This window comes from Thamnophis sirtalis, unplaced genomic scaffold (assembly GCF_051295495.1).
Source record: "Thamnophis sirtalis isolate CommonGarterSnake01/CBP01778 unplaced genomic scaffold, rThaSir2_p1.2 scaffold_10, whole genome shotgun sequence".
Classification (NCBI taxonomy): Eukaryota; Metazoa; Chordata; class Lepidosauria; order Squamata; family Natricidae; genus Thamnophis; species Thamnophis sirtalis.
In genome coordinates, this window is record NW_028261390.1 from 29,692,698 (window position 1) to 29,720,600 (window position 27,903).

General features: G+C 41.6%; 1 protein-coding gene across 2 annotated transcripts; it reads right to left on the reverse strand.

The window, feature by feature from the left end:
* IL15 (interleukin 15) lies at window positions 1-27,793 on the reverse strand. 2 transcript variants are annotated; one of them, XM_087724350.1, is made up of 7 exons: window positions 27,576-27,793; window positions 6,334-6,490; window positions 6,045-6,204; window positions 5,460-5,541; window positions 4,787-4,825; window positions 3,586-3,729; window positions 1-283 (listed from the first exon to the last, which is right to left on the reverse strand). In XM_087724350.1, exons 3-7 carry the CDS (start codon window positions 6,128-6,130, stop codon window positions 149-151), a joined length of 486 nt encoding a protein of 161 aa, XP_087580476.1. In that variant the 5' UTR covers window positions 6,131-6,204; window positions 6,334-6,490; window positions 27,576-27,793; the 3' UTR covers window positions 1-148. The 2 variants fall into 2 exon arrangements, with proteins under 2 accessions (XP_087580476.1, XP_087580477.1); XM_087724351.1 differs by lacking the exon at window positions 27,576-27,793 and adding an exon at window positions 21,820-21,920.
* Between the last annotated feature and the right edge of the window lie 110 nt (window positions 27,794-27,903).

Sequence of the window (27,903 nt, forward strand, 5' to 3'; positions counted from 1 at the left end):
AAATCAGTCACTAAATGAGGACTACCTCTACTTCAAACTCCCAGAAGGGAAGAAAAAAAAAGAGAGAGAGATGGGATTAGGCTGACCATTCAGAAACTATCTTTTCAAGGACGAAATAAATTATGTCTTCCAGCTTCAAAGGAGTATCTCAGTGCACAACTTTCATTTTTTTCTTCTCTTCTTGGTTGATCCGCTGTATAACAAACCTGAAGCCTGTTATAAAGTCTGAATATTTTTTTTCTTTATATGTTTCACATCGTTGGCAAGTCTGTGTGTCTGCGTTCTTCAAAAATGAAAGATAGGGGAAAGTACAATAAGCAACATGCTGAAGTAAAGACACATGGTATATGTGACATAGATTCCTGATAAAAAGATTTCTATTACAGTTAGAGTTTTAAAAAATATTTTTTTAAACCTGCAATATGAGATCCAAAACCATCTTTGTGAGTAGATGAATACAGGTAGTCCTTGACTTATGACCAGAATTGAGCTCAACATTTATGTTGTTAAGTAAGATATTGGTTAAGTGTGTTTTGCCCCACTTTATAGCCTTCCTTGACTCAGTTGTTAAGTGAATCACTGCAGTTGATAAGTTAGTAACCAGGTTGTTAAATGAATCTGGTTTCCCCATTGACTTTGCTTGTCAGAACATTGCAAAGGGTGATCAAATGATCTTGGGACACAGCAACCGTCATAAATATGAACCAGCTGCCAAGCATATGAATTTTGATCATATGACCATGGGATGCTGCAAAGGTCATAACTGTGAAAAATGGTTGTAAGTTCCTTTTTTTCCCATTCCTTTGTAACTTTGAACAGTCACTAAATGAACTGTTAAGTGGAGGAGTACCTGTACCAAAATATTGAAATTCCACATTAGCAGAGTTCAGTGACTACGTTTTTCTTTCTCTTTCACTCTACTGCAACAAACAGACAATCCATTTTATAGCTATTAGCATATATATATATATATATATATATATATATATATATATATATATATATATATATATATATATATATATATATATATATATATATATATATATATAATGGATATATATATATATAAGCTAGTAGCTATAAAATGGATTGTCTGTTTGTTGCAGTAGAGTGAAAGAGAAAGAATACATACATACATACATACATACATACATACATACATACATATGTGTGTATATATATGTGTATATATATGTATATATATGTATATGTGTGTGTGTGTCTGTGTGTGTGTGTGTGTGTGTGTGTGTGCGTCTATAGATATATATATATCTTGTTATTTTAATCCTGTAGCCACTTGCAACCTACAAAGAATTTAAACCTAAATGTTTAGGCTTGTCTAGTTTCTTACACCTTTAGACATTCTTCTGCAATTTACTCCTATTATCAATTCAATTCATTCCTGAGATCCTCTTAAAACAAAGTTGGACATTGCCGATGAACTAAATATAGTCTGAAGACCTTTTAGTTAATGTATTGAGTAGTACAGGAATGTTGGAAGGAGAGGGTTGTGGGGGCAGGATATTTAATTCACAAATCACTTCAATGTTGTTCAACCTATAAAATATGTCAACTTTACAAAGGGAAAAATGTACTGCCCCCACTCTGTTCTTTGGAAAAATATTTGTTCTCCTTCTCCATGGACAGTCTGCTCTGTTGCATGGGTATCACAGAGAGGAGAGGAAGCAGAGATTTTTATAGTTGTGTTGTGAAGCCACTCTTTCACAGTGCTCCAACTATCAGCTTCCAGACAGAGGGCAGACAGATTTAATCAACGTCTTTTATCAAGTATGATCTTCAGCTCATAGCAAAAGGCAGGTGGATTATTTCAAACCTCTCTTGATGTTGAAGAGAAAAATGATTTGCTTTTTAAAAACTAGGGCTGAATCTGGGGATCAATAATGAGAAGAAAAATGGTACACTATCCATTTTTTGCAGAAACGTCAGAATTAACTGACTAGAGTATACTGGCTTCAGCTATTAAATATAGATAATACGCTAGTATTTCATGTACTTTGTTTGAAGACTAGGACATGCAAATTCTTGAATAAGTTCTATTTTTTCAGTTTTTGAATCATGCCAATTTTCTTTGGTTTGTTACACTAGGTTGTTACAGTAGAACTTTCCTAACTTTCCTTTCTTTAAAAGAATGATAGAAATCTTTTATCTTTCCATCTCCAGCCTGAGACAGAGGCAATAATATTAAGGATGCCACAACATCCTGCTCTTAAAAATTAAAGTAAAGGCTCTCTGTGGACTTTATTGTCAGTAAGAAAAGGGCCCATCTTATAAAGGGAAACATACTCAACTTCCTTGGAAATGACAAAAATATCATAACTTTATCTCTGATGTGTGGCATTCAGACATGCCAACCAGTGGTGGGTTTCTACCGGTTCAGACTGGTTCGGCCGAACCAGTAGTAATTTGGCAGCCTGGGTCGCTGGAGCTGGTAGCAACCCAGACCTGCCACACCCCCAAACTGGTTCTCCTGGTGGTGCTGTAGGCACTGCCATCTTGTTTTTGCTTTTTGCGCATGCATAGAAGCATTTTTATAGTACTGCACATGCGCGCGCAGTGCAAATCAAGTTCACACGCTGCGCAACCACAAGTGAACTGGCAGTAGCAGCTGCCGGAACCCACCCCTGATGCCTTCTGAAAAATCTAAATTATGTTAGGTGTGCCTACAACGTAATTTTATTGATTATGTAAATAATAAAACAGTATACATGGAACTCCCTGCAAAGCATTAGCAGCTTACTGAGCAATCGTATTTTTCGGACTATAAGATGCACCAGAGTATGATGCACCAAGACTTCAAAGAGAAAAACAAGGGGGGAAAATAGTTTTTGGCCTCCACGTGTACAGTTTTTGCTCTCTCTACCCCCAGGAGCACTCTGCAGGCCTCCCAAGCCTTCTGTGCGTCCTATTTTTTTGTGGAAAATGGTTGAAAAATGGGCCTGTTTTTGGCCTCGCAAAACCCCCAAGAGTGCTGTTTTTGCTCTCCCCAACCCCCAGGAGCACTCTGAAGGCTTTCCAAACCCTCTGCATGCCCTGTTTTTGCCAAAAATAGATGCGCGGGTGGGGTTTTAGGAGGCCAAAAATGGCCATTTTCGGTTTATAAGATGCACCAACATTTCCACTCTCTTTTAGGGGGAAAAATGTGTGTCTTATACTCCAAAAAGTATGGTACTTTTGATCTACTACATTACAGAGACAAGACAAAGGCATGACATAGAAAAGTTTTTGATAACCCATCTGGGTGACATTATTTCTTCTTCCTACTGGGCCAGCATCTTTATGATTTGGTCAGTGAATTTTTTAAAAAAATGGTTTACTGGTCCATTGGTCTCTGTCTGATTCTTCCTCTGTTGCCACTAAAGGTCAATTCAACTTGCTATGTACATTTTCTTTCAAGGGGCTTTAAGCATTCCATATATGTGTGTTTGTGGGGGGAAGGAAGTATCTTCTACTAACATATCTGACAAATGAGTTGAGTAATTTTTTTAATGAATAGAAGATTTTACAAACTCCTTGTACACCAGTTCAGTGTGCAATGTGTAGTTTAACCCAGATTGGACTTACCGTTTCAATGGGTAGAAAATTTGTAAGAAGTCTCATTATACGGTTCACACTATTATGAAATTTTTGACCCTCAAATTTAGATTCATGCAACACTACATTCATCTCAAGTTGAAAGCATTTTATCACTGATAGATTACAATGACTCTAGAAAAAACAAAAGAAAAAGAAAAAACAATAGATTTGTATAAATATGTAAATATTTCTAGCCTCTTTCAGACATTACATTTTGCATATATTATATTAGAAGTGGAGAAGTTATGCTCAGGTGTGTGTGTGTGTGTGTGTGTGTGTGTGTGTGTGTTGCTGCTATGTATTGATTACAATGGTGCACAAAGTCTGGAGAGATTGAAGTTCAGTTTTTCACTTATCATTTAAATCTTCTTAAGTTATAATGTACAATTACATGAATGGACTTTAACTATATTCATTTATTAATAAAACCAATTCAGTCTAAACATTATGTTCTACAATTACATATGATTGAAATAAAATATAAAATATTATGATTTTCTACCATCTAATTAATTTTAATTAATTACAGTCTGATAAATATGCTAGCATAGCTCATAAATTCCCTATGTGAGAGTTCTAAAGCTTGGGTGCAGTTGCTGAATTTTTTTTTAGTTCCAACCGGACCTATTTCTCTTATAACTGGAACAGACAAAATTGCTTATGAAAATAATCTAAACAGGCTGGCAGATGTACACAGAAAACTAGGACCATAAACAAACCAGTACAGTTTCTACAAGTAAGCAGCAGGCTCTTGAAAGACACTTCCAGTTAATAATCTGATTCTCACATTGTAGACCATGTTTCAGAACACTTTCAAAGAATATCTCCTAGAACAAGGATCCCCAACTCCCAGTCTGTGGATCAGCATGAGTCTGGGGCATGCCAGAAACTGGGCCGCACAAACAAGCGAAGCCTCAACTGCAGGATGAAGGCAACACATGAAACCACACCGTCTCTGGTCCGGGGGGAAACTTCTCTCCACAGAACCGGTTGGACCTTACTGCCCAAAAGATTGGGGGCCGCTGTCCTAGAATACTGCTGTATTCCATAAACAGTGAAATATGATAAGATGCTATTATATGTAGAACACTGTGTAGCTGTTCTAAAAGGCTGGTGAATTGCAGATTTTAAACTGTCTACAATATATTTTAAGAACTATTCAAATTTCTGAAAAATAAAACATACTCACGGGGTAATCTAAATCTGCAGTATATAAATAGGCATCGATCTAAAAAAAGAAAATTGTTATATAATCAGCAGTTTTAAACATGTTTTTCCTCAAAGCATAAGATTAAAAATCATTTAAAAATTGCTCTGCATGTTAAGAACATTAAGCATCTAGAGAGGATGATCTGGGAACTGTTGAAATGAACAGTAATATTTAATTTCTTCAAACAATGTACATTGGATAATGCTAAAGGGTTTTTGTTTCAACAAATCTGCCTTACAATAATTGTAGAATCAAAGTTTAAACATGATTGTGGAAAAAGTATGGTATATATTTTCAGTTCAATTAGAAATGCTTTGAAGTTTAAAATGTCTTCAGAGAATATAAAATAGAGAGATGAAAAAACTAAAATCAGTCATGACAGATATACTCAAATATTGTCAAGAAATAACCCAAAGGTATTTTTTTCAAAAGGCAACTGGACTTCCTTTGAAGATGTTTTGCTTTTCATCCAAGAAGCTTCTTCAGTTCTGACTGAATGGTAGAGAATGGAATAAAAAAAACACCTTTGGGACAACCATGATCTAGATGACTGAGAATCTTCATAGACAAGACAGGAAGTAAGTTAAAATAGTACCAATATATTGGACGTTTGGTTATGTGGATATTTGTATTCATTTCTATTTTAAGTTACCTCAGAGCTGACTTCAATCTTTTCCAAGTCCTTTAGCACGGCTTCCAAACGTCCGATGGCTTGTGTATATAGTAGGTGTGAGCTTGTTTGAAATAGAAGAGTTAACACAATAAAACTATCAGAATACTTCAATGGTATCATAAAAACAGTAAACCATATTTCAAGCATTAACCATAAAGAAACATGTATGATCTCTAATGCATTGTGAAATTGTATGTTAAGTTCAGAGAGGGATTATTCCAGCCCTAGTATTTTCTATATATAATATGCATTTTTCTGAGATGTTTGCCCATAATATCATTTCATTTTAAAGAGTGAAGTTGGGTTAGCAATAGTGCACCATTCTGCTTCTAAGATGCTTACAATGGGGGAGAGGGGTTGGGGAGGAGAAGAGGATTTGGACCAGAATGGGGTAATCATTCATCTGAATTTCTAGAGAGGAACAAAGCATCAAGAAAACAGTACACTTTTGCACATATTACAAATGTGCATTTTATTGCACAATTTATACATTACAGATATGAATGTGCAAAGTGATGGATACCCAATAGATTAAAAAAAATATCAGTACTTTCCTTGACTCACCTCAGAATAAGGTAAAAAACCAGAAACTTATTTTTCAGATTTTCAGGAAACTGAAGGACAGATTTCAGCACAGCTTCAAAGACCATGATTCTCTTCTGAAATATTTCTTGCCCCCATACTCGAAGAGACTTAACAAGCAGTGAGGAATACAATCCTTTTCCTATATGTTGCATGTGTTTAAAAATATTACAAATTTAAACATATGTTTATTATATAAATATAATATTATAAAAAACAAATATCACTTGTATCACTGTAACCATTACTGTAATTCTAATTAATTACTCACTCCTGGCATTAGCCTCTCATTTATTAAGAATCCTCCTGATGCAGAAATTTCAATTTCCAAAATTCTCAGTCAGCATGCTCTTACATTTTCTGGGAACTGAAGTCCATATACCGTATCTGAAAGTCACATTGGCTTGGAAAGCTGCACTAAAGTGTACCTGAAAATTAAATGATGAATACATATTTGTCCATAATGTTGTTATCCATGATATATTTCATGCTCATGATGACTTTGTTATGAAATAACTAAAACAAAAGACCACATTTATTTCTTCACTTAGAAATAATCAGTGTGATTCATCATCACTGTGATTTGCATGGATTTTTTATAACATTCAAAAAGTCTGAATTAATATTTTTTACAAAACAGATGCTGGAAAAGTAAAACCTTCTACTGATAGTATGGAAACATTATATAAGGATAATAAATTAACATTAGAATCCATTCATCACAAAAATGTTGAAAGAGAATATAATTTAGTATTATGTACTTTGTAAAAGGGAATGATTTCTTAAATGTTTGTATGCAGCAGCCTAATAACAGTGGGATACAAATTAATTAATTAGATAAATAAATAAGTGGGATAATAGTAATCATTGTCATCTATTTAAAAATAGAAATGCGGATTTTCATATTTTATTTTACATTAAGCATGGAGTTTTTTCATTAACTTTATTTCAAATAAAAACTTATGTGAGTTTCAACTAGGTCTTTATTATTATCTTTAATTGATATTAGTTATATTCACACTTAATTGATATATCAGGTAAGAGGAACTGAATTGTTTTCTTCATATTAAATTCTTTTCCTATGGCAAGCCTTATTTACTTGATTAATCAACCATAAAGCCAGCAGTTCAAATATTGGTTCACTATCTTAAGAAATGACATTTGATTTGTTGACAATACCAATGCTCCAGATATGAGAAGAAGTAAGAATAGTCTATTCTCTTGAACAAGCAGACAAATTATTAATGATGATTATATTCCAAGGGGAATGGGATATTTTTGTTGTTCTGATATTTCAATTGCCATATTCTGCAACAATGGCGCTGGCATGAATTATGATTAGATGAGGAGATGCAGCATTTATGATGATTCAAGACATCAGTTTTTTCAATGGTTTCAACTTCATGAAAACGGAGGAAAAGAGTTATAACTATAGGAGACAATGTGTGGTAAAAAAATACTGTGCCCATGATTAGAATATCTTCACCAGGAGCTGCAGACTATAAGGCTTGTGTGTTAAGTTGAGCAACAGGGATTAAAAGGACTTTGGGTGTCCTGCTTGAGTCCTGGATGAATTTCTCCTGAAGTTCCTACAGAGATCAATTCCCTGGTCTGGTTTGTAATTACTTCACATACTTATACTCAGAGGTGTCTATTTCCAGGTCTGATTTTAGGATCTTATGGGTTTCTATGACAACTGTGTGCTTGTCCAAATATCTAACCCGAGACACACACTCAAATGGACACACTCTTGTTCTCTCCTTTAAATTGAAGTGTGATCTAAGTATGGAAGATTTTATATTGAATTTTTTGTCATCACCAGACCATTTCCTAATATAGATGGGAATAATAGTGACACATTATCATCATCATTTTCCTATCCACTGTATATGATAGGCATTTCCACTAAGCACTAGTTTGTTAACAAAATCATTGAAATTCATTGTAATCTTGACTTCACAGGCTAAATCAATAGATTCTAAGATAAATTTTGCAATATATTTTAATATAATTTTTATTCAGAATTTTAATTGTAATAGTAATTAAATAATTAATTAAAAAACTAATTAATTAGTTTTCTAAAATAAAACTAAACCAAGGGAAAGAAAATAGAATGGAAAGTAGAAATAAAAGGTTCAGAAAAAAAAAAGAAAAAAAAAAGACAAAACAAAGAATATCCTAAAGGGAGAAAGATAATTATATAAAGAAGTAATTTCCAACCTTCGTGCCAAGTACCAACAATTTAGTAACTCTTCATCCCCTATAAAGTTAAACAAGTTACTTTTCATCTCACATCCCACCGGTTGTCTATAAGCAAATCCATAACATCAACTTTTTAATCCCAGTGTCAGCAAGTGTCCATTAAAATATGTCACTAAGTGAGACAGTTGTTAAGTGAATTTTGCTTGATTTCTTGCCAGAGTAGTTGAGTGAATCACTGCAGTTGTTAAATTAGTAACATGGTTGTTAAGTGAATCTGGCTTCTCTGCTGATTTTGTTTGTCAGAAGATCACAAAAGGTAATCACAGGATCCCAGGATATTTCAATCACAAGTATGAGTCAGTTGCCAAGTATCTGAATTTTGATCACATGATGATGGGGATGCTACAATGGTTGTAACTGTGAAAAGCGATCATAAGTCACCTTTTTCTTTTTTTTTAAAAAAAAATATATTTTATTCATTTTCACATTCCATTTTGCAATCACTTATATACAGGGTATTTGCTATAAGAAAAGAAAAAAAAAGAAATAAAACAAAATAAAAAGAAAACACAACTCATCATTCACAACCCCACCTAACACTTCCATCCTCCATACACCCCATCTACCCCCTCCAACTTTCCTTTCTCCCTCTAACACTCCCCTCCTACTTCCCTTTCCCCTCAAACCTTCCTTCTCCCCTTACTCCCCACACGCCCTCCTTACATTCCCCTTACTCCTTCCTTACTCCTCCCTCTTCTTTCCCTCTACCTCCCTCCTTGGTGTATGCCTTTATTCGAGTGTTGTTTAATCTGATAAAAGTAAAATAAACCAAGGGGAAAATATATATATATATATAAAGAAAGAAAAAAGAGAGAAAAGAAAAAAAAACCACCGTATATAAATACATTCTTGTTCTTATTGAGACTATGTTAACACCCACCCACCCACCCCCCACAAATCCCCATCCCTAATCCTCCCGACTTCCCAGGGCCCACACCTGGCACTACCTTCTGTCTAAAGTATCTTGTGTACGTATGGATTAAAAATAAAAGTAATATATCAAAAGAAAGAAAAACAAGAAAAAAGAAAGAAAAGAAAAGAGAAAAGAAAAAAAAGAAAGAAACCACTCTTTGTGTTGAGCTCAGCCCCCCATCTTTATCTATGCTTAAATAGTATAAGTCATTCTATCTATATTTTATTCTCGTCTCTTACTTCTTTGTTATTTACCCCAACCTTCTGTAGACTCTCCCGTTCCTCTTCCTAAACCTTATATTCAGATAAACATTTATACAAATTTGTGTAGGCATCAATATACAATCTAACCAAAAATGATCCCTTCCGATAAAATTTAAGCAACGTGGTTCATGCCACATATTCAAATATTACTTTACAGAAGAATAATCAAACTTTCCCTTCTAATAAAATTTAAACAGCGTAAATAATCTTTCTTAACCTCCTTTTCAAACAATAATTCAAAATAATCTAACCAAGCTTCCCCTTTTTAGTAAAGTTTAAGCAGCGTAGATCAAGTATTACTTTACACAAAAATCCGTTTACATTCTATCTTAAGATAATCCCACTATCAAATTTATGCAGACATTTGTTTAAGATCTAGCTCAAAGTAATTTCAACCAACTTTCCCTTCTAATAAGAATTAAATAGCATGGATCATTCCACATATTCAAATAATACTTTCAACAAAAGTCAGTTAACCTTCTGTTTTAAAGTAGTCCCTTCTAACAAAATTTAAACAACATAATTCATTCCGCATTCATTTTACATCTATCTTAAGATAATCCCAACCGGCTTTCTCTTCTAATAAGCTTTAAACAACGTAAATCATTCCGCATATATTTTACCCTCATCCCTTGCTTGTCTGATGTTTACCACTATCAAATTTATGCAGACATTAGTTTAAGATCTAGCTCAAAGTAATTTCACCCAACTTTCCCTTCTAATAAGAATTAATCCGCTTTTTCTACCGGAGAGAGGTCGCAAACCCCCATTCGGTCCACAACTTTGGCAAATATTTTAAAATGTCTAAATTCTCGATCTCCGCTTTTCTGCTTCTCCGAGGGAGGAAAGGCTACCCCCTCCATCTTGCAGCCACGCGGCCTGCCGCTTGCCTTCTCCTTCCGCTTGTCTCTCCTCTCTTCCAAGTGAGTCAGGAAGTCCCGCCTTCAAAGTCCTACAATAGAAATCTCGGGCCTCCGAAACAGAGTTAAGATGAAATCTTTGATTCTCAAATGTGACCGTAATGCCGGCAGGGGCCTCCCATCTGTATCGAATCTGTTGATTCCTAAGCTCTTTAGTTAAAAAGGCGTATTCTCTTCTTGCTCTCAACATCTGGAAAGGTATTTCTTTGAAGACAATCAGGTCCTGGTCATCAACTTGGAGACTGTTATTATGAAACTTTTGCGCGATCGTGTTTCTGGATTCTTTTGTGGAGAAATATATAATTATGTCCCTCGGGAGCTGTCGCTGTTCCGCTACCAATGAGTTCTGGCGATAGATTTTCCGAATCTGCCAATCAAAGTTAAGTCCCGGTCTTCCCACCGCCTGGCTGAAGGCTTCAGCAAAGGTCTGTTTCAGATTCTCTTGCTCCTTTTCACGGAGTCCTCTAACTCTTATTGCAAATGCCTTCCTATTAAAATTTATCATCACGAGCTGTTCTTCAGTGTCTCTAATTTTTTGTTGTAATATTTGAATATTAGTAGTCAAATTAAAATTAGCCTTCTCCAAGCTTTCCAATTTATTCTCTATTTCAGCAGAATAATCTGACAGGGCAGACACGGCTGCGAACGTATTCGCCTTCATTTGGTTAATTTTAGACTTTAAATCATCATATAGTTCCAATACAAATTCCTTGATTTCTTGTTTAAAATCATTAAACATTTGAAAGAAAAATTCCTGTGTTAAAAATTCTCCAGTAGAGGGCATAGGAGACAAAGGCTGTGGTTCCAGTATAAATTCTTTAGATTCTTTAGGCACATTTGTAGCAAGACGCTTCTTTGACCTGGGTGCCATAATAAATAAACAAATAAGCAGCGCTTTTGCTCCCCTCTGTTTCCAAAGAAAAAGAGTTTATTTTGTTAAGGAGCGGTCTGCAGGAAGGTAAAACCGGCTAAGTACATCCCCTATCAATCACCAACGGAGAGAAATCGCCATTTTGGAGTCCGTTTAGACAAAGAAGTCTCTAAGACAAATGGTGCTGGTATTTAAGATAGTAATAAAAGCATAAATCTCACAGGAGTGGGACCCGCCCGAATTAATCCTAGCTTGAAAAAACTTTGCTTTGTCCTGGGGGGGGGAGGGGGCTAGCCTGTCTGGGGCTGCCAAAAAAGGCAGCTGAGAAGAACTGGCTGGAGATAAAAGCTCCGATCCCGCTGGATCTAATCTCTGTCCACAGCCAAAAAAAAAGAAAAAGGCTGTGGATTACGAATAGACCCTAGCATACAGAGCTACTCCCTGCCCCTTTCTTAGCCAAAAAGGGGTGATATCTATGATCTTATTTAGATATACAGACCAGATCTCTGAGAGGAGCTCGGTTGAGCCCTCCTCGGCAACAGGCCACGCCCCTATAAGTCACCTTTTTCAGTGCTGTTGTAACTTCAAACTGTCAGTAAACTAACTGTTGTAAGTTGAGGACTACCTGTAAATAATTTTAAAATACTGTAAATGTCCATATACACAAACTTTACAAGCACAAACTGCCATATTACATACAATCTAAGGGCTACTTGTTCTGAGTCGTATAAATTATTACCTGCTAACATATGGCCAGATAGATTCCATCACTGCATACTAAATGTACTAGTGAAGACAATTGCATACGTTTTTGAGAAAGGATGTTGGTTTTACCTGAACGTCTCTTTTCGGAGGGGAGGAGGGAGTGGTCACGTGTGGGTTTTATCTTAGCCTGATTGGTCCAAGACTGAGAGCAAAGTTATAAATACTGGTGCCTGTCCACTCCTGGCCCAGATTCTCGAAGATGAACGGTACAACTGAAACAACAAAAACAACAACACAACAAACCCCGGGAACGCCCGGGCCCTCCCCTTGGTCCCAAACAACAGAACTCAGGGCGGGTTGTGATCACTCCCTCCTCCCCTCCGAAAAGAGACGTTCAGGTAAGACCAACATCCTTTTTCCAGAGTGGGAGGAGGGAGTGATCACGTGTGGGACATACCCAAGCTAAAGTCCCAGGGAGGGAGAGTAAGAACTCTCAGCCTCAGCCACCACCCCCTACAAAACTCTCCGACCGAAGGACGCGTCCGTAGACGCGAAAGCATCCAGACGATAATGCCAGATGAAAGACGTCGGGGAAGCCCAAGTGGCCACACGACAGATGTCCTCAAACGGGGCCGTCGTGGCCCACGCCGCCGTGGTCGCGGCACTCCTGGTAGAATGAGCCATGATCCCCGACGGGGCCGTCCGACCCGAGGCTGTGTAAGCCTCCACGATGGCCTGACGCAGCCAAAAGGCCAATGGTAGCCAAAGACACCCTAGACCCCAGCGACCCTGGCTGGAAGGAGACAAACAGGGCCTCCGACCTACAGACCTCACTGGTCCGCCGGAGGTAGATCCGCAGAGCGCGGCGGACATCTAGCCGATGCCAGAGACGTTCCCTGTCATTGGAAGGGCCCGGGCAAAATTCGGGCAGGACGATCTCCTGGGCCCTGTGAAAGGGAGTATTTTACCTTCGGTACGAAGGCCGGGTCAAGGCGAAGGACCACCCTATCCTGATGAAAGTGACAGAGGTCATCCCTGGAGGACAGGGCGCTTAGCTCAGAAATACATCGGGCGGATGTAATCGCCACCAGGAATGCCACTTTCAGCGACAAGAAGCGTAAGTGAACTGAGCGGAGGGGCTCAAACGGGGCTCCCGTCAATGCCCTGAGGACCAGGGGAAGATCCCACGTGGGGAACCTGTGAATGGGGGGAGGCCTGAGATTAGCCGCCCCTTTCAGGAAAAGCTTGATCAGAGGTAACTGGGAAAGGGAAGAAGACCCCACCCACCCCCAGGACCGAAGACAGAGCTGCCACCTGCCGACGCAAGGTATTCTGCGAAAGCCCGTCCTCAAGACCTTTCTGAAGGAAATCCAAGACGTTGGGAATGGTGGCCCTATCGGGAGAAATGCCCCTAGGAGAGCACCATTGGACGAATGCCACCCAGGTGGAGTTATAAATGCGGGTCGTCGACGGACGCCGATCCGCCTCGATGATGTGAATGACCCCGGAAGACAGATGAGCCTCCCTCAGAAGCCGCCGTTCAAGAGCCACACGGTCAGCTGTAGGCACTGAGGCTCCGGGTGAACCAGAGCCCCCTGCAGCAAGACCACCTCCCCCTGCGGAATCCTCCACGGGGGAGCCACCGACAGCCGTACCAGGTCCGCGAACCAGAGCCTCCTGGGCCAAAACAGGACCACCAGAATGACCAGGGCCCCCTCCGCCACCACCTTCCTGACGGTCCCCGGTATGAGGGGAATGGGAGGGAAGGCATAGAGAAGGCCCGGGGGCCACCAGCTCCTGAGGGCGTCCGTGCCCTCCGCCGACCTGGACTGGAAATGGGTGAAGAACCATGGAAGCTGGGAGTTCTCAGGAGACGCAAACAGGTCCACCAGAGGAGACCCAAACCTTTGGCAGATCTTCCGGAACAGCAACAGGTGGAGTTGCCACTCGCCGTTTTCCAGAGTCGCTCGACTGAGCCAATCCGCCTGGACGTTGGAGAGTCCTGATATGTGTTCCGACACCAAGGACTGCAGGTGTCTCTCCGCCCAGGAGCCCAGCCGCAGAGCCTCCAGCCAGAGTGGGTCCCACCTTGACGATTGATGTGTGCCTTGGTGGCAACATTGTACGTCAGGAGGAGCACATGACGCCCCTCCACCGAGGACCGGAAGTGACGCAGAGCTAGTCGCGCAGCCTTCAGCTCCAGCCAATTTATGTTGTGGAGGAGGTCCAAGGCCGTCCACCTGCCCTGCACCATCCGGGAGCCCACCAGGGCCCCCCACCCGAACAGACTCGCGTCCGTGGTGACGGTCACCCTGTCCGGCTCCCAGAAGCAGCAGCCCTGCTGAATGGCTGGGGAGAGCCACCACGCCAGAGAGGCGCGGACCCCCGCCGGGAGACGGAGAGTCCGAAGAGAATTGCTCAGCCGCCCCCTCTGAAAGGGGATGAGTTCCCACTGAAGGGGCCGGAGATGAAGCCTGGCCCACGGAACAATCCCTATGCAAGAGACCATCTTGCCCAATAACTGTGACAGAGAGAGGATGGAAGTGAACCGCCTTGCGCGAATGCTCTCCGCCAGACGATGGAGGCTGTCCTGCCGTTCTTGAGACAGACGCACCACCCCCAACCTGGAATCTATGACTGTCCCCAGATGCAGAATGCGGGTGGAGGGAGAAAGATGACTCTTGGTGAAGTTCACCGAAAACCCCAGGCTTTGAAGGCTCCGAATAGTGAGCTGAAGATCCGAGACAGCCTGATGAAGGGACCCCGCCTGAACCAAGACATCATCTAAATAGCATTGGAGACGAACCGGCACAGACCACAGATGAGCCGCCAGAGCTGTCAGAACCTTTGTGAAGGTCCGCGGGGCCGAGGCCAGGCCGAAGGGAAGAGCCCTGTACTGGTAGTGGCGGGACCCGTGAGAGAAGCTCAAGAACCGGCGATGAGCGGGCAGGATGGGAATGTGAAGATAGGCCTCTGTGAGGTCCACTGAGGCCAGGAAGTCCCCTTTCCTGATGCCCTGAAGGATAGACTTGAGGGATGACATTTTGAAGCGCCTGTACACCAGGAACTTGTTCAGGCGCTTGAGGTCTAGAATTGCCTCCAGCCCCCCGTGCTCTTCGGAACCACGAAGAGTAGTGGCCCAGGCCTCATTCCCCTAAAGGAACCGCCTTCACTGCCTGAATTTCGAGGAGGTGGGCGATCGCCTGAACCATCAGGCGGCGGCGCTCCCGACTCTGAGACGGAGGGAACGACCGGAAGAGGTTTGGAGGAGTGGAGAGAAATTCTAACCTGAGCCCGTGAAGAACCGTGGCTCGGACCCAGGCGTCCGACATGACCTCGTCCCACCGATCCGCATAGAGGGAGAGGCAGCCGCCGATGGGACGACTCGGGTTCGAGTCACTTTCCTCTGCGGTAGGGACGGCTTCCTCCTCCATGAAAGGGCCCCCAAGCCTGGCCCTGGAAGCGATTCCTGTCCTGAAAGGACTGTCCGGAGAATTGTCTATCAGCAGGGAAGGAAGAAAAGCGTTTGTTATAGCCATAATCAGAAGCCCTATACCGTTGCCTACGGAAAGGACGTGACTTAGCCTCGGCCTTCTTAGCCGTGGAAGGAAGGACCTTTTTCTTGTCCTTATCGTCTACAAGAATGGGAGTAAGGGCCTCCCCGAAAAGATTGGGCCCTTTAAAGGGGGCCGCCGCTAAATCCCATTTCGCCTTGTTGTCCATCTGCCAGTGACGCAACCAAAGAAGCCTACGGGAGGTGACAGAGGTGGCTAAGGCACTGGAAGCAAACTTCACCATATCCAGGGTCGCATCAGCCGAGAACTGGCAGGCCGCCATGATCTTAAACAGATCCTGGTGGATCTGGTCGTCCTGGATAGGGATGTGCTCCTGAAGCTTCTTAAGCCACATGACAGTGGCACAGTTAAAGTAGGAAGCCGAGGCCGCAGACTTAATAGCCCACGCCGTGGCGTTAAAATTCTTCCGCAAGGTAAGCTCTGCACGCTTATCCTCCGGTTTCATCTTATCCACCCCGTCGCCCGACACCACCGGGGAGGAGGAGACTAGGGCGGCCACCGGGGTGTCAATGGCTGGCAGCTGAGTAGCCTGAGCAAAGGTCTGTTCTACGTTATAGTGCCGGCGGTCATTACTGCCAGGAGCCGAGAAGTTGGAGGGGCGAGCCCACTGGTTAGTCAAAACCTCCAAAAACAGGGGAGGAGCAGGGATCTCCTCCTTGTTGGTGGCCGTAGTGGAAAACATGGCCATGTCAGGATCCCTAGGGGGGGGCACTGAAGGGTCCCCGGTCCCAACCTTAGTGGTCTGCCATGCCTTGTCCAAGAGAATTTTAAACATGGCCGGCACAAAGAGGCCCTTGGAAGAAGGCTCATCAGAAAGGGCTGTACTCTCATCATCCGAGAAGCCCATCTCCTAGGGAATCTCCCCCCCCCCAAGAACGAAGCCTCACTGACCATGGAAGGAGAGGAAGTTCGATACTGAACCCTGCCTAGCCACCCATGCTTAGAAGAAAAGGAGCCCTTGTCTCGCTGGGCAATGCCCCGTGTAATGGCTGCAGAAATAAGTCTTTTAATTCCTTCAGGAAGATTATCCAGATCCTCCACATCCCCATAAACAGAACCAGGCCCCTGGGGAGCCAACCTCTGGAAGGAACAGGGGCCCCTGGATGTACCCTCCAGCGGATCACCTGCAGGGAATAGAGAACGCCTCCTCCTAGAGTAGGCCCGAGACCTGCCAGGGGAGCTTGAGGAAGAAGCCGGGCTAAACCCCCTAGGGGAAGATCTGCTGGATACAGGCCCAAGGGGAGACCTGGACCTGTCCTGGGATGAAGGCCTGGCCGACAGGGCTTGCCTCTCCGTCCTCGCAAAGGTCTTCTCCAGTGCTCTATGCCGCCTGGCCTCCTCCCTAGTGGAGGACCTAGAAGGGCGCCTAGTGACCAAGGATCCCTGGGGGGGAGCCCCCTGCCCCACCTCCTGATCCAGGGCCTCCTCACCCGCAGTTGGGCCCACCACCTGGCCCTGGGGAATCTCCGCCCCCTCGTCCATAGCCAACTCACATGTCCGACGAAGGGGCTGGAACACAGGCCTCAAAGTCCCACCGGAACCAGGGCCTATGGGTCTGTGGGGAAACTCAGGCCCAAAGCCTCGTGCAAGGCCTCACCCCCAAGGTAGGCCAAAGCAGGCCCCGCGCACGTGGTGACCACCAAAATGGCCGCCGGAACCCCGTGCACGGGCAAAAAGGCCGGCAAGATACCAGAGGCTCAGCCGGGCTTCCAGGAGCCAGCGCCGTGCTGAATCGGGTCGGGGGGAGCCACGCGGCACTCAGGCACATTCTCCTCACCCCCGCACGGCCCCCACAGCAATTTAAAATGAAAAGTGGCGGAGCGGCAGCCGCCCGAGCCAATCAGCTGTAAGGCGGGTGGCTCGCATGCTCCACGTGGCGCTGAAGCCGCTCCTGCCGCCGCTGCTGCACAAAGAGCTGCTTGGGAAGCAGCTGAAGACCGGAGCTGGCACCCCCGCGCTCCTGGGGATAGGGCTGAGGCTCCTGGCCCGCGGGGGGGAGACCAAAACGCCCCACAGGGCCCTCCCCCAGCCGCCCGAGGCAGAGATCTGTCCCTTGGGGCCGCAGCAGTAACAATTTGGAAGTTTGAAATTTTTAAAGTGCCCAATTAGCCAAATGGAAACCAGATCACAAAAGGACTAAAACAAAGGAAAAAAATCCTACCTAAACACCTATCTAACAGTACTTGGACCAGACTGAGAGAATCTGGGCCAGGAGTGGACAGGCACCAGTATTTATAACTTTGCTCTCAGTCTTGGACCAATCAGGCTAAGATAAAACCCACATGTGACCACTCCCTCCTCCCACTCTGGAAAATGTCTGGAAAGCTAATAAAGTTCCAGACGATTAGAAGAGAACAAATATCACCTTCAAAAAGGAGCATGAATCAGGAAACCCACCTATCAGCTTGACATTTATTTTAAGCAAGATCCTTGATTCATAAATGATCAAGCAGTGCATTTGTGTACGCTACAATGAGGTTCTACAATTAACCAGAATCAATCTGAGTTTGTTGCTCACAAATCATGCTATTCTAATCTTAACTCCTTCCTTACTACTTTAGGACAGCAGGGAATTAGGGGGTAGGGACCTAGCAGAAAGTATACAAAAGTGCACAACAAAGCCTTCATGATATTCTCAATAATATAAATATAGATTAGATTACGGTATTATTAACTGCACTTATAATACAATACAATAGCAGAGTTGGAAGAGACCTTGGAGGTCTTCTAGTCAACCCCCTGCCTAGGCAGGAAACCCTATACCATTTCAGACAGATGGCTATCCAACATCTTCTTAAAGACTTGCAGTGTTGGAGCATTCACAACTTCTGGAGGCAAGCTGTTCCACTGATTAATTGTTCTAACTGTCAGGAAATTTCTCCTCAGTTCTAAGTTGCTTCTCTCCTTGATTAGATTCCACCCATTGCTTCTTGTCCTATCCTCAGGAGCCTTGGAGAATAGTTTGATTCCCTCTTCTTTGTGGCAACCCCTGAGATATTGGAACACTGCTATCATGTCTCCCCTAGTCCTTCTTTCTCTTAAACTAGACATACCCAGTTCCTGCAACCCTTCTTCATATGTTTTAGTCTCCAGTCCCCTAATCATCTTTGTTGCTCTTCTCTGCACTCTTTCCAGAGTCGCCGCATCTTTTCTACATCGTGGCAACCAGAACTGAATGCAGTGTTCCAAGTGTGGCCTTACCAAGGCATTATAAAGTGGTATTAACACTTCACGTGATCTTGATTCTATCCCTCTATTTATGCAGCCTAGAACTGTGTTGGCTTTTTGGGCAGCTGCTGCACACTGCTGGCTCATATTTAAATGGTTGTCTACGAGGACTCCAAGATCCATTTCACAGTTACTATTATTGAACAAGGTACCACCTATACTGTACCTGTGCATTTCGTTTTTGTTGCCTAAATGTAGAACCTTACTCTTTTCATCATTGAATTTCATTTTATTAGATAGTGCCCAATGTTCAAGTTTGTCAAGATCCTTCTGTATCTTGGGAGTGTTGGCTATTCCTGCCAGCTTGGTGTCATCTGCAAATTTGATGAGTTCCCCATTTATTCCCTCATCCAAATCATTGATGAAGATGTTGAAGAGTACTGGGCCTAAAACAGAGCCTTGGGGTACTTCACTGCATACTTCCCTCCATGTAGATGCAGTTCCATTGAGGACTACACGTTGAGTGCAGTTGGTCGGTCAGCCAGTTACAAATCCATCTGGTGGTGATGCTGTCTAACCCACATTCTTCTACTTTATCTAGTAGTAGGTTATAATCTACCTTATCAAATGCCTTACTGAAGTCCAAGTAAACTATATCGACGGCATTCCTCTGGTCCACTAATTTGTCACATTATCAAAGAATGCAATAAGATTAGTCTGGCATGATCTGTTTTTGACAAACCCATGTTGGCTTTTGACTATTACTTTGTTTGCTTCTATGTGTTCGCTAACTCATTGCTTGATTATTTTTTCCAGAATCTTTCCTGGTACTGAGGTCAGGCTGATAGGAGTTTCCTGGATCTTTTTTTTCTCCTTTTTTGAAGATCGGAACCACATCAGCTCTTTTCCAGTCCTCTGGTAGTTTCCCGGTGTTCCAGGATCTCTGAAAGATATAATTCAGTGATTTTGAGATCTCGTCTTCCAGTTCCTTCAGAACCCTGGGGTGTAATCCATCCGGTCCTGGTGATTTGAACTCGTCTAGGGTAGACAGGTGCTCACTTACTGTTTTCTTCCCCATTTTAATTTGTGTTCCTAATCTGATTTTTGTGGTCTTGTAAGTCTGGACGAAGGACGAGGCAGGAGGCAGTTTGAGGTAAGAACAGCTTCGTTTATTGCAGAACATTCAACTATGTACACAAGTAGCAGTTCAGCACCTTCCCTGCTTGACAGCTATTTGTACGGAGCTGTCAAGCAGGGAAAACCAATAGGCGCGCCCCTAGCTGCCCGCGCTTAGCCAAGCCGCGTCTTGGCCAATCAGGATACGGCTTGGCTTGTTGCTGGCCGCTAGGTCATAAGTCGAGGACTTACAAATATTCAACAGTTTTTGATAGGTCGGACTGTTTTATCCCTTTGTGTAAAGACAGATGCAAAACATGAGATAAATAGTTCTGCTTTCTCCCTGTTGCTTGTCACCTTCTTACCACTTTCTCCCAGCAATGGACCAATTGTTTCTTAACTTTTTTCTTGTTTTTAACATGTTGGAAGAAGCTTTTCTTGTTAATTTTTACTTTTGTGGCAAGCCTTTATAGTTCACAAGAAGTCATCAAAGTGTGATATTAAATAACTTTACTTCTGGCAAGGAAGCAAACTGCCATTGAGTTCTGCTCTGGTCCTGTGCTAGTCAACAGATTTTTTTTTAAAAAACTAATGGCTTAGCAGAGTAAGCTGAAGAGACACTTTTGTAGATTATTCAAAACTGGGAGGAACAACTAATTTTTCTGATGAAAGAGCAAAGATTACAGAAGAGCTAATGAGACTTCAACAGTGAGCTGAAATAAGTAGAATGAAACTTTAACAGGAAAAATATAAAGTTTTGCACTTGAGTCTGAAACATATAAGATACAAGCACAGGATGGAAAAGGCCTGCTTGGTAATATGTATGAAAGAATCTGGATGCCTGGGTTGTCTTCAAGTTAAACATGAGCCACTAGTGTGATACAGGTGCTAAAAAGGCAAATGATATATCAGAGAGAATTAGTAAGAACAGAATCCAGAACATGTAAAGTAAATGTCCTACTGTATCAATCCCAAATTGAAGTATTGTCCAGTTTCAGGTGCCCTAAGGAAAGTGGCACGTTGGAGCATGATCAGAGCAAGTCCACAACATGGGGAAGGACAGGGGTGGGTTCCAGCTGCTGCTACTGCCGGTTCACTCAAGAATGTGCTGTGTGGGCGCGCTTTGTGCGCGCACACGATGCATACTATGTGTGCACACGCAGTACTAAAAATGCCTCTGTGCATGCACAGAAGCAAAAACAAGATGGCAGCGCATATGGTGCTGCCGAGAGAACCAGTTCAGTGGCATGGCAAGCCATGTTACTATCTACTCGGCCGAACCGGTCCAAACCAGTAGGAACCCACTTCTGGTGAAGGACCCAGAAAACAAATTCTGACAAAATTAAAATATCTGACTGTTAAATATAGAGAAAAATAATTAACTATGTTAAATATATTATGATAAATTATTTTCAGTATTTTGTTAGACATCATGGCTGCCAATGGATAGCGGAAAGCAGAAGGGATTTCCTTTTGCAAGAGTTTGTCTTAGAATTATCTGTATTTACATAACCAAAGAGGTTTTTTTTTTTAAAGCCTATAGTTGGTGTTTGGTTTTTTGGGATAGTACAAGTAGTTTCCTTTGTGAGGATTGGTCGTAAAGTTACTTTTTCATCACTGTTGTAATTGTGAGCTGTCACTAAATGAGGAAGTCATTAAACTTACAAATATTCAATCAAAGTTATGATGGCACTGAATGAATGGTGGTTACGTCCAGTCCTCAGAATTTAGGCCATCCAGTACCACCATGATCACATGATTGCAATTTGAGCACTTGGCAGCTGAGTCACTCTTATGACCAGTTTGCAAACTTGCCTGCCAGCTGCCTTGCCATGCCTCCCTTCCACCCTCCCTGTATCTTCCTTACACCTCTGCATACTCTTTGTGTCCCTCATACACTCCCTCGCCCTTCCAAGTCTTGCCACACCACTCTTGCCCTCATCCCCATATAAAACCCCACTTACCTATTTGCCAACCTGCTTGCAACAAGCCACCTGGATTTGCGACTTTCTGTCAGCTTCCCTACTGACATGGTTGTGGACAGTCAGCAGGAAGTTGCCTCACCTAAAGACCACAGGATTTTTTAAACAATGACAGCCCAGACTGCTGGGATTGCCATTGCTAAGCAATGCAGTTATGTTTTATGGTTGCATCATTTTGGTCCCAATTGCCACTTTTGATATTGTCTTATATGTGGGATCAAAATGGCAGTTTGGGATGAGTTGAAAGTCTAAGCACACTTACGTGCATACTTTCTATCCGAGAGTGAGGCTTTCTCCTTACAAAATGTCTAACGTTAACCCTGCCAACTTTTGGATTACTTAAAAGATAACAAAGCGTTTTAAAATGCATAATCAAAACACAAAGGAGAAACAAAACCTACAATTTGTTACAAATCCTCTTTTTCTCAAATATATGACACTTGGCAGTTAGAATTAATTTAATCCTAAATGGATATTTCTTCACGAGAAACAATAGCTTTTTGTGTATGTTAAGTAAGTCCTTTATTTACAGTGAACTATTGTCTAAATTACTCCTCGTGCATTATATTAAGATTCATAAGCAACATATTTGAGACAAAAGAAGCCATAAGGGATATCTGGTGTCATTTCATGAAACCATTTTTGATTGCTAAAAACAGTTTCTGTAATTTCCTTCCATTGTTTTGTGTTTTTATATTGCTAATAAATATAGCAATTGTTTCCTCTGTCTAATAAACACTTTAAAAAATACTACTGGCCCGCTTTTAGCACATAAAATAAAGCAGAAATTCAATTTGCAGCACATTTTTTGTGGGTTAACATACACCAAGAAATTTGTGAAAGTCAGCAGAAATATTTGAGAGTCTATCACTTGTCAGGAGGAAATAGATATATTTAAATCATCATCTATCCTGACAGCTTATTACCAGCAAGTAAGTAAGATTGTGTGCCATTACAAACCCTTGTGCTGTATTTGACGTTACAAATGACATTGCAAAAGATTCAAGTACATTTCCAATGACAAAAGAATGACTGCTTAAAGGTGCTGATTTATAATGACTTTATAAGAGCAACAACCTCCACTTGAATAGCTCAACAGTCACTTCTAGGAAATACTAGTAACAAAGAACTGATTTTGACCAAGGCAGTAGTACTTCCCCCTCTTTTTATTTAATTCTATACAATTATCTCTACGCAGAGTCACACTGGCTGTAATAATGTCCAATCAGAAACACTTAAAGTGAATTCAGAAGATTATTTTTGAACAAAATATATAGCCCATGCTATAAAGGTTATTTAACATATGTTACCTAAAAATGAGGCCATCTTGGTTTGTTATTTTTTAGACTTTTCAATGTACATATTTGTTTTAACTTTGTTTTTTTTTTTTTTGGTATTAATTTTTCTTTTTTCTTTTAATCTTGTATCTGGTTATTTTTCCTTTCTCTTTATATAATAAAAGCATTTTTAAAAATACAGGAGAGATTGTTTAAAATTTACCTGCATTAAGTACTACCTCTCCCCCCCCACCCCCGCCAAGATTGCGAAACCTAAGAGCAGAGAATTTCTTTCTTTATCTGAAGCAAAACTGTATTATTTGCAACATGTAAAAGGAATAAAGAATGGAGAAAACAAGTTAAACAATTCAAGACATCCCATTGTGGACTTTCATCCTTTTTGACCCAGCAATCAGGTGTCACTGAATTGTGTAAGAAGATATCTGCACAAACAGGCAATTTTCCAATGCAGACGTTTGGCTTTTTCTATCTTTCTATCCATATCATAATGGAACTCCAAATGTTTAATGTTCTGTATATTTTAAATTCCTCCAGTTTTCTCTTGGACTACCATGCATTTAAACAGAAGAAATATGAAAAGTACACAGCATGCAACTTAGTTTATGTCAAATTTTCCCCTCAGTTTGTGAATTTTTTTGAAGAGTCAGCTAAATGTTTTACTTCAATAATTAAATTCCTTGTGAATTCCATTAGATTAAAATCACTTATAAAAAATTTAACTAACCTATTAACTGGGATGGGTCAAAAGGTATAGTTATGTCTCCACAATAATAGAAAAATGTACGGTATATTAAACAAGTACAGTACGAAATTTTGTTAATGCATTCATACATTTTTGCACAATCCTATACTTCCACAAGGGCTCAGTGGCTAAGATGCTGAGCTTGTCGATCAGAAAGGTCGACAGTTCGGCGGTTCAAATCCCTAGTGCTGCATAACTGAGTGAGCTCCCATTACTTGTCCTGGCTTCTGCAAACCTAGCAGTTTGAAAGCACATAAAAAATGCAAGTAGAAAAATAGGAACCACATTTGGTGGGAAGGTAACAGCGTTCTGTGCGCCTTCGGCGTTTGGTCATGATGGCCATATGACCATGGAGACAACTTTGGACAGTGTTGGCTCTTCAGCTTTGAAACGGAGATGAGCACTGTCCCCTAGAGTCGGGAACGACTAGCACATATGTACAAGGGGAACCTTTACCTTTACCTTATACTTCCACATAACAATAATTCCAATCTTTTCTCAGCACATTGTCTTTTATAGTAGGATATTTTTTCTTCAAAATAATTAACTGAAAAATCTATTGAAAAGTAAGAAGTGGACAAGAGTTTGGAAGGGCTGAAGAATCTCAAGCATAAATAATTTTGAAGGTTAGCCAATTTGAGAAGGGTGGGTTAAGAATGCCGGCCTAGTTAAATTTAATATCTCAGCAGGCTTCCCCCACCCCTTTATCCAGTTCTCACATCTCCTGAATCATCTCTGCCCTGTTTTCCTCTGTTTCTGTTTTTTTCTTATCATTCCAGTGAAGCTAATTTTTCTCTATTCACCCTGCCATCCTATTTTTCCTTCCTGTGCATTTGTCTGGGTGCAAGTGATTTGTCCATATATATGAGAGACTGCTTGAAACACAGAGAGAGGGAATCAACTACAGATAATCCTCAAATTTATGTTGCCAAGTGAAAAACCTGTTAAGTGAGTTTTGCCCCACTTTACAACTTTTTCCTGCCACATGTATTAAGTGAATCACTGCATTTGTTCAATTGATAACATGGTTGTTAAATGAATCTGATTCACCATTGACTTTGCTTGTCAGAAGGTTGTAAAAGATGATCACATGATCCCGGGACACTGAAAACGTCACAAATGTGAGTCAGTAGTCAAACATCTGAATGTAAATCATGTGACCATGGGGATGCTGCAAAGGCCGTAAGTGTGAAAAATGTCATAAGTTACTTTTTTCAGTGCTACTGTAACTTCAAACAGTCACTTTCCGAACTATTGTAAGTCGAGGACAGTGGTGGGTTTCAAATTTTTTTAGAAACTCTTCTGTAGGTGTGGCTTGCTTTGTGGGAGTGGCTTGCTGGCCATGTGACTGGGTGGGAGTGACTTGGCAGTCATGTGGCTGGGTGGGTGTGGCCAACTTGCAAAATGTGGTAAAACTCACTTAACAATGCTCTTGCTTAGCAACCAAAATGTTGGCTCAGAAACTCTGGCATTTGAAGTACGCAAGTCTTAAAGCTGTCAAGTTACAAGACCCTTGCAGCCCTAACCCTTCAGAAAAAAACCCCAGAGGTGTACAAACTTGACAGCTTTAAGACTTGTGGACTTTAACTCCCAGAATTCCTCTTCTTGCTCTTCATCTTGATGATGTGGGGATGGGTGGGGGGAGGGAGCTGGAACTGGTTCTAAACGGCACTGTAGATTTGTGGAACCTCTTCCAGGAACCCCTGGTTGAGGACTACGTGGTGTCCTATTATAATTACTATTAATATTTTGCCCTGTCCTGCCCTTTTTTGAAGCACAGTCTTTAACAAGTAGATGTGCACAAATCCATATATGTATTCATGTGTGACATATACAAACATTTTATTGGGTGGGTAATCTCAAGGCTAGGCTGGGAATACTGTATATGCATGTCTATATTTTTTTCTTCTTGTTTTTTCTTTCTTCAGGGTCATTTTCCTTTTAGGATAAATAGAATACGTACACATTTATATATTATATCAACCCCATGACTGTATCCACTATATTTATATCCGTGTAATGTTATAGGATCCAATCTAGATAGGTCAACAGGATAAGAAGTTTTGTCCTCCGAGCTTTCAGAGTCATACTGGAGCCCATCGACAGGAAACTTCTGTGTACTTTGGACTGTTCTGTGTGTGGTGTCTACATGATGCTTGTTGTGTGTAGCTTTTAAAATGTAGATTGAGGAGTTGATGGCTAGCTATTAAGTAGTTGGATGTTGTTTCCTTGTGTTGCTAAGCCTTACCTCCTAAGTATTTGATAAGCTGGGGGTAAATCAGCACTCCTGTTAATTGAGGAGGGGCCTGTTTTTCTCAGGCTTGAATCACTTTTCTGGCTGTTTTTGTGCCATCCGATCCAACAACATCATTATGTATTGTCTTCTGGACTAGTTATTAACTGGGGAAGCTTAATTACATTTAATAGTGCCCTCTTCAAGGTCAAAGAAACATCTACTCATGCATAAAATAACCACCTTATATTGGGAGAAGTAAGATCGCTGATTTCAACAATGCTACTGAGAAGTTCAAGTCCACACAACTTAAGTTGTCAAAATTGGCAGGCAGAACTAAGAGCACAGAACTTGGCAAGCATCAGCAGGGCCTTTTCTGCAATGGCTCCACTGACTGCTAATCTCCAAAAAGACCCTCAAAATTCATGTATTAATCGTAATCTTCTCATCAATTGTTTCTATTGGGACAGAATTCTTAAAAATAATTATTGCATAATTATTGCTTCAAACATTCCTTGAAAGAGATCAAAAATAATACATAGTGCAACATTCCATATCTATGGAATTAATCCCTATATTTTAAAATATACTTTATAACTGTAATTTACCTAATCACATTTTATGGCTACAAAAAATATTTTAAGCCTTAATTTTGAATTCATCATCTGCTTGTTCTTATTATACAATAGCTGCCACTATGCCTCACTCTTTACTCAAAATAAAAGATACAGTGTTATTAGATATCTGCAAATTGCATTTTGGTTAAAAAATTAAAAGCCATCTCTGTTTAAATTAGGAAAATCGAGGAGTGATAACTGGTCAATAACCCAATTCCAACTACTAGCTTCATCGTTGCAAGGACTTTTCTTTTAAAAAGCACAACTGACTTTTGAAAGTCATCGACCAGACAGAAACTTTACCATGGGAAACCGGGAATGCCAAAATCAGCAGAAATAGAGGGAGGGAGGGGAACGACGACGACAGAAGCGAGAATTTCCGAAAAACAGCCGCCCTACTGAGAATTAAGCTTAGTGTAGTTATTATAATTTAGTAATGTTGACAAGTCTTGAGCGGAAAAGAGAGGAGGGGAGGAGGGGAGGGGAGAATGAAAAAGAGGCAGCGGATGACAGAATTGCACGGCGGATTGATTTTTAAACAGTCAGATTCAAGCAAAGGCTTGGAAACACCAATCGATTATAGCGACTGCCTGCTACACTTAGGGGAGGCGGCAATATCCCATGGGAATTTGCTTCTTTCTATGAGCAATGAAACTACTCGCCTTCCTGCTTCCTCTTCCCGTCCAGTAAAGAATAAGAAAGAATAAGAAAGCCAGCACCGCAATTGCGGCGTTGCTGCCGAGATATCGCTTGACCCACACCAGTCATGCCGTCCGCCCCTCTCCTTTCGCCGGCGTTAGTGCACCAAGAGGGAGAAAGAGGGAGAAGAAAAAACCAGGGGGATATACCTGCCAAGCAGCAAGCACGCAGCAACCTCGGAGTCTAAACGGGCGAGTCCACAGCATGCACGCCCGTCCGAGACAGGGCATAAAAAGGGAAGGAAAGGCAGGGAGGAGACGACCGGAATCAGCCCCGTTTTGGCCGCCGGCTTGCACGCAAGCGACTCCCCTGGCGCAGGGTGGGGAAAGGCTTTGTTGACTGGTTCGAGGCGCGGAGAATCGGGAGGTGCCACGTGCTGCCGCATAATAAATCGCACCAATTCCGCCCAAAGTTTTTTTTAAAAATGTTGCTGCGGGTATTTATACAACGCGCGTCCAAAACTTTCGCAATGCCTTC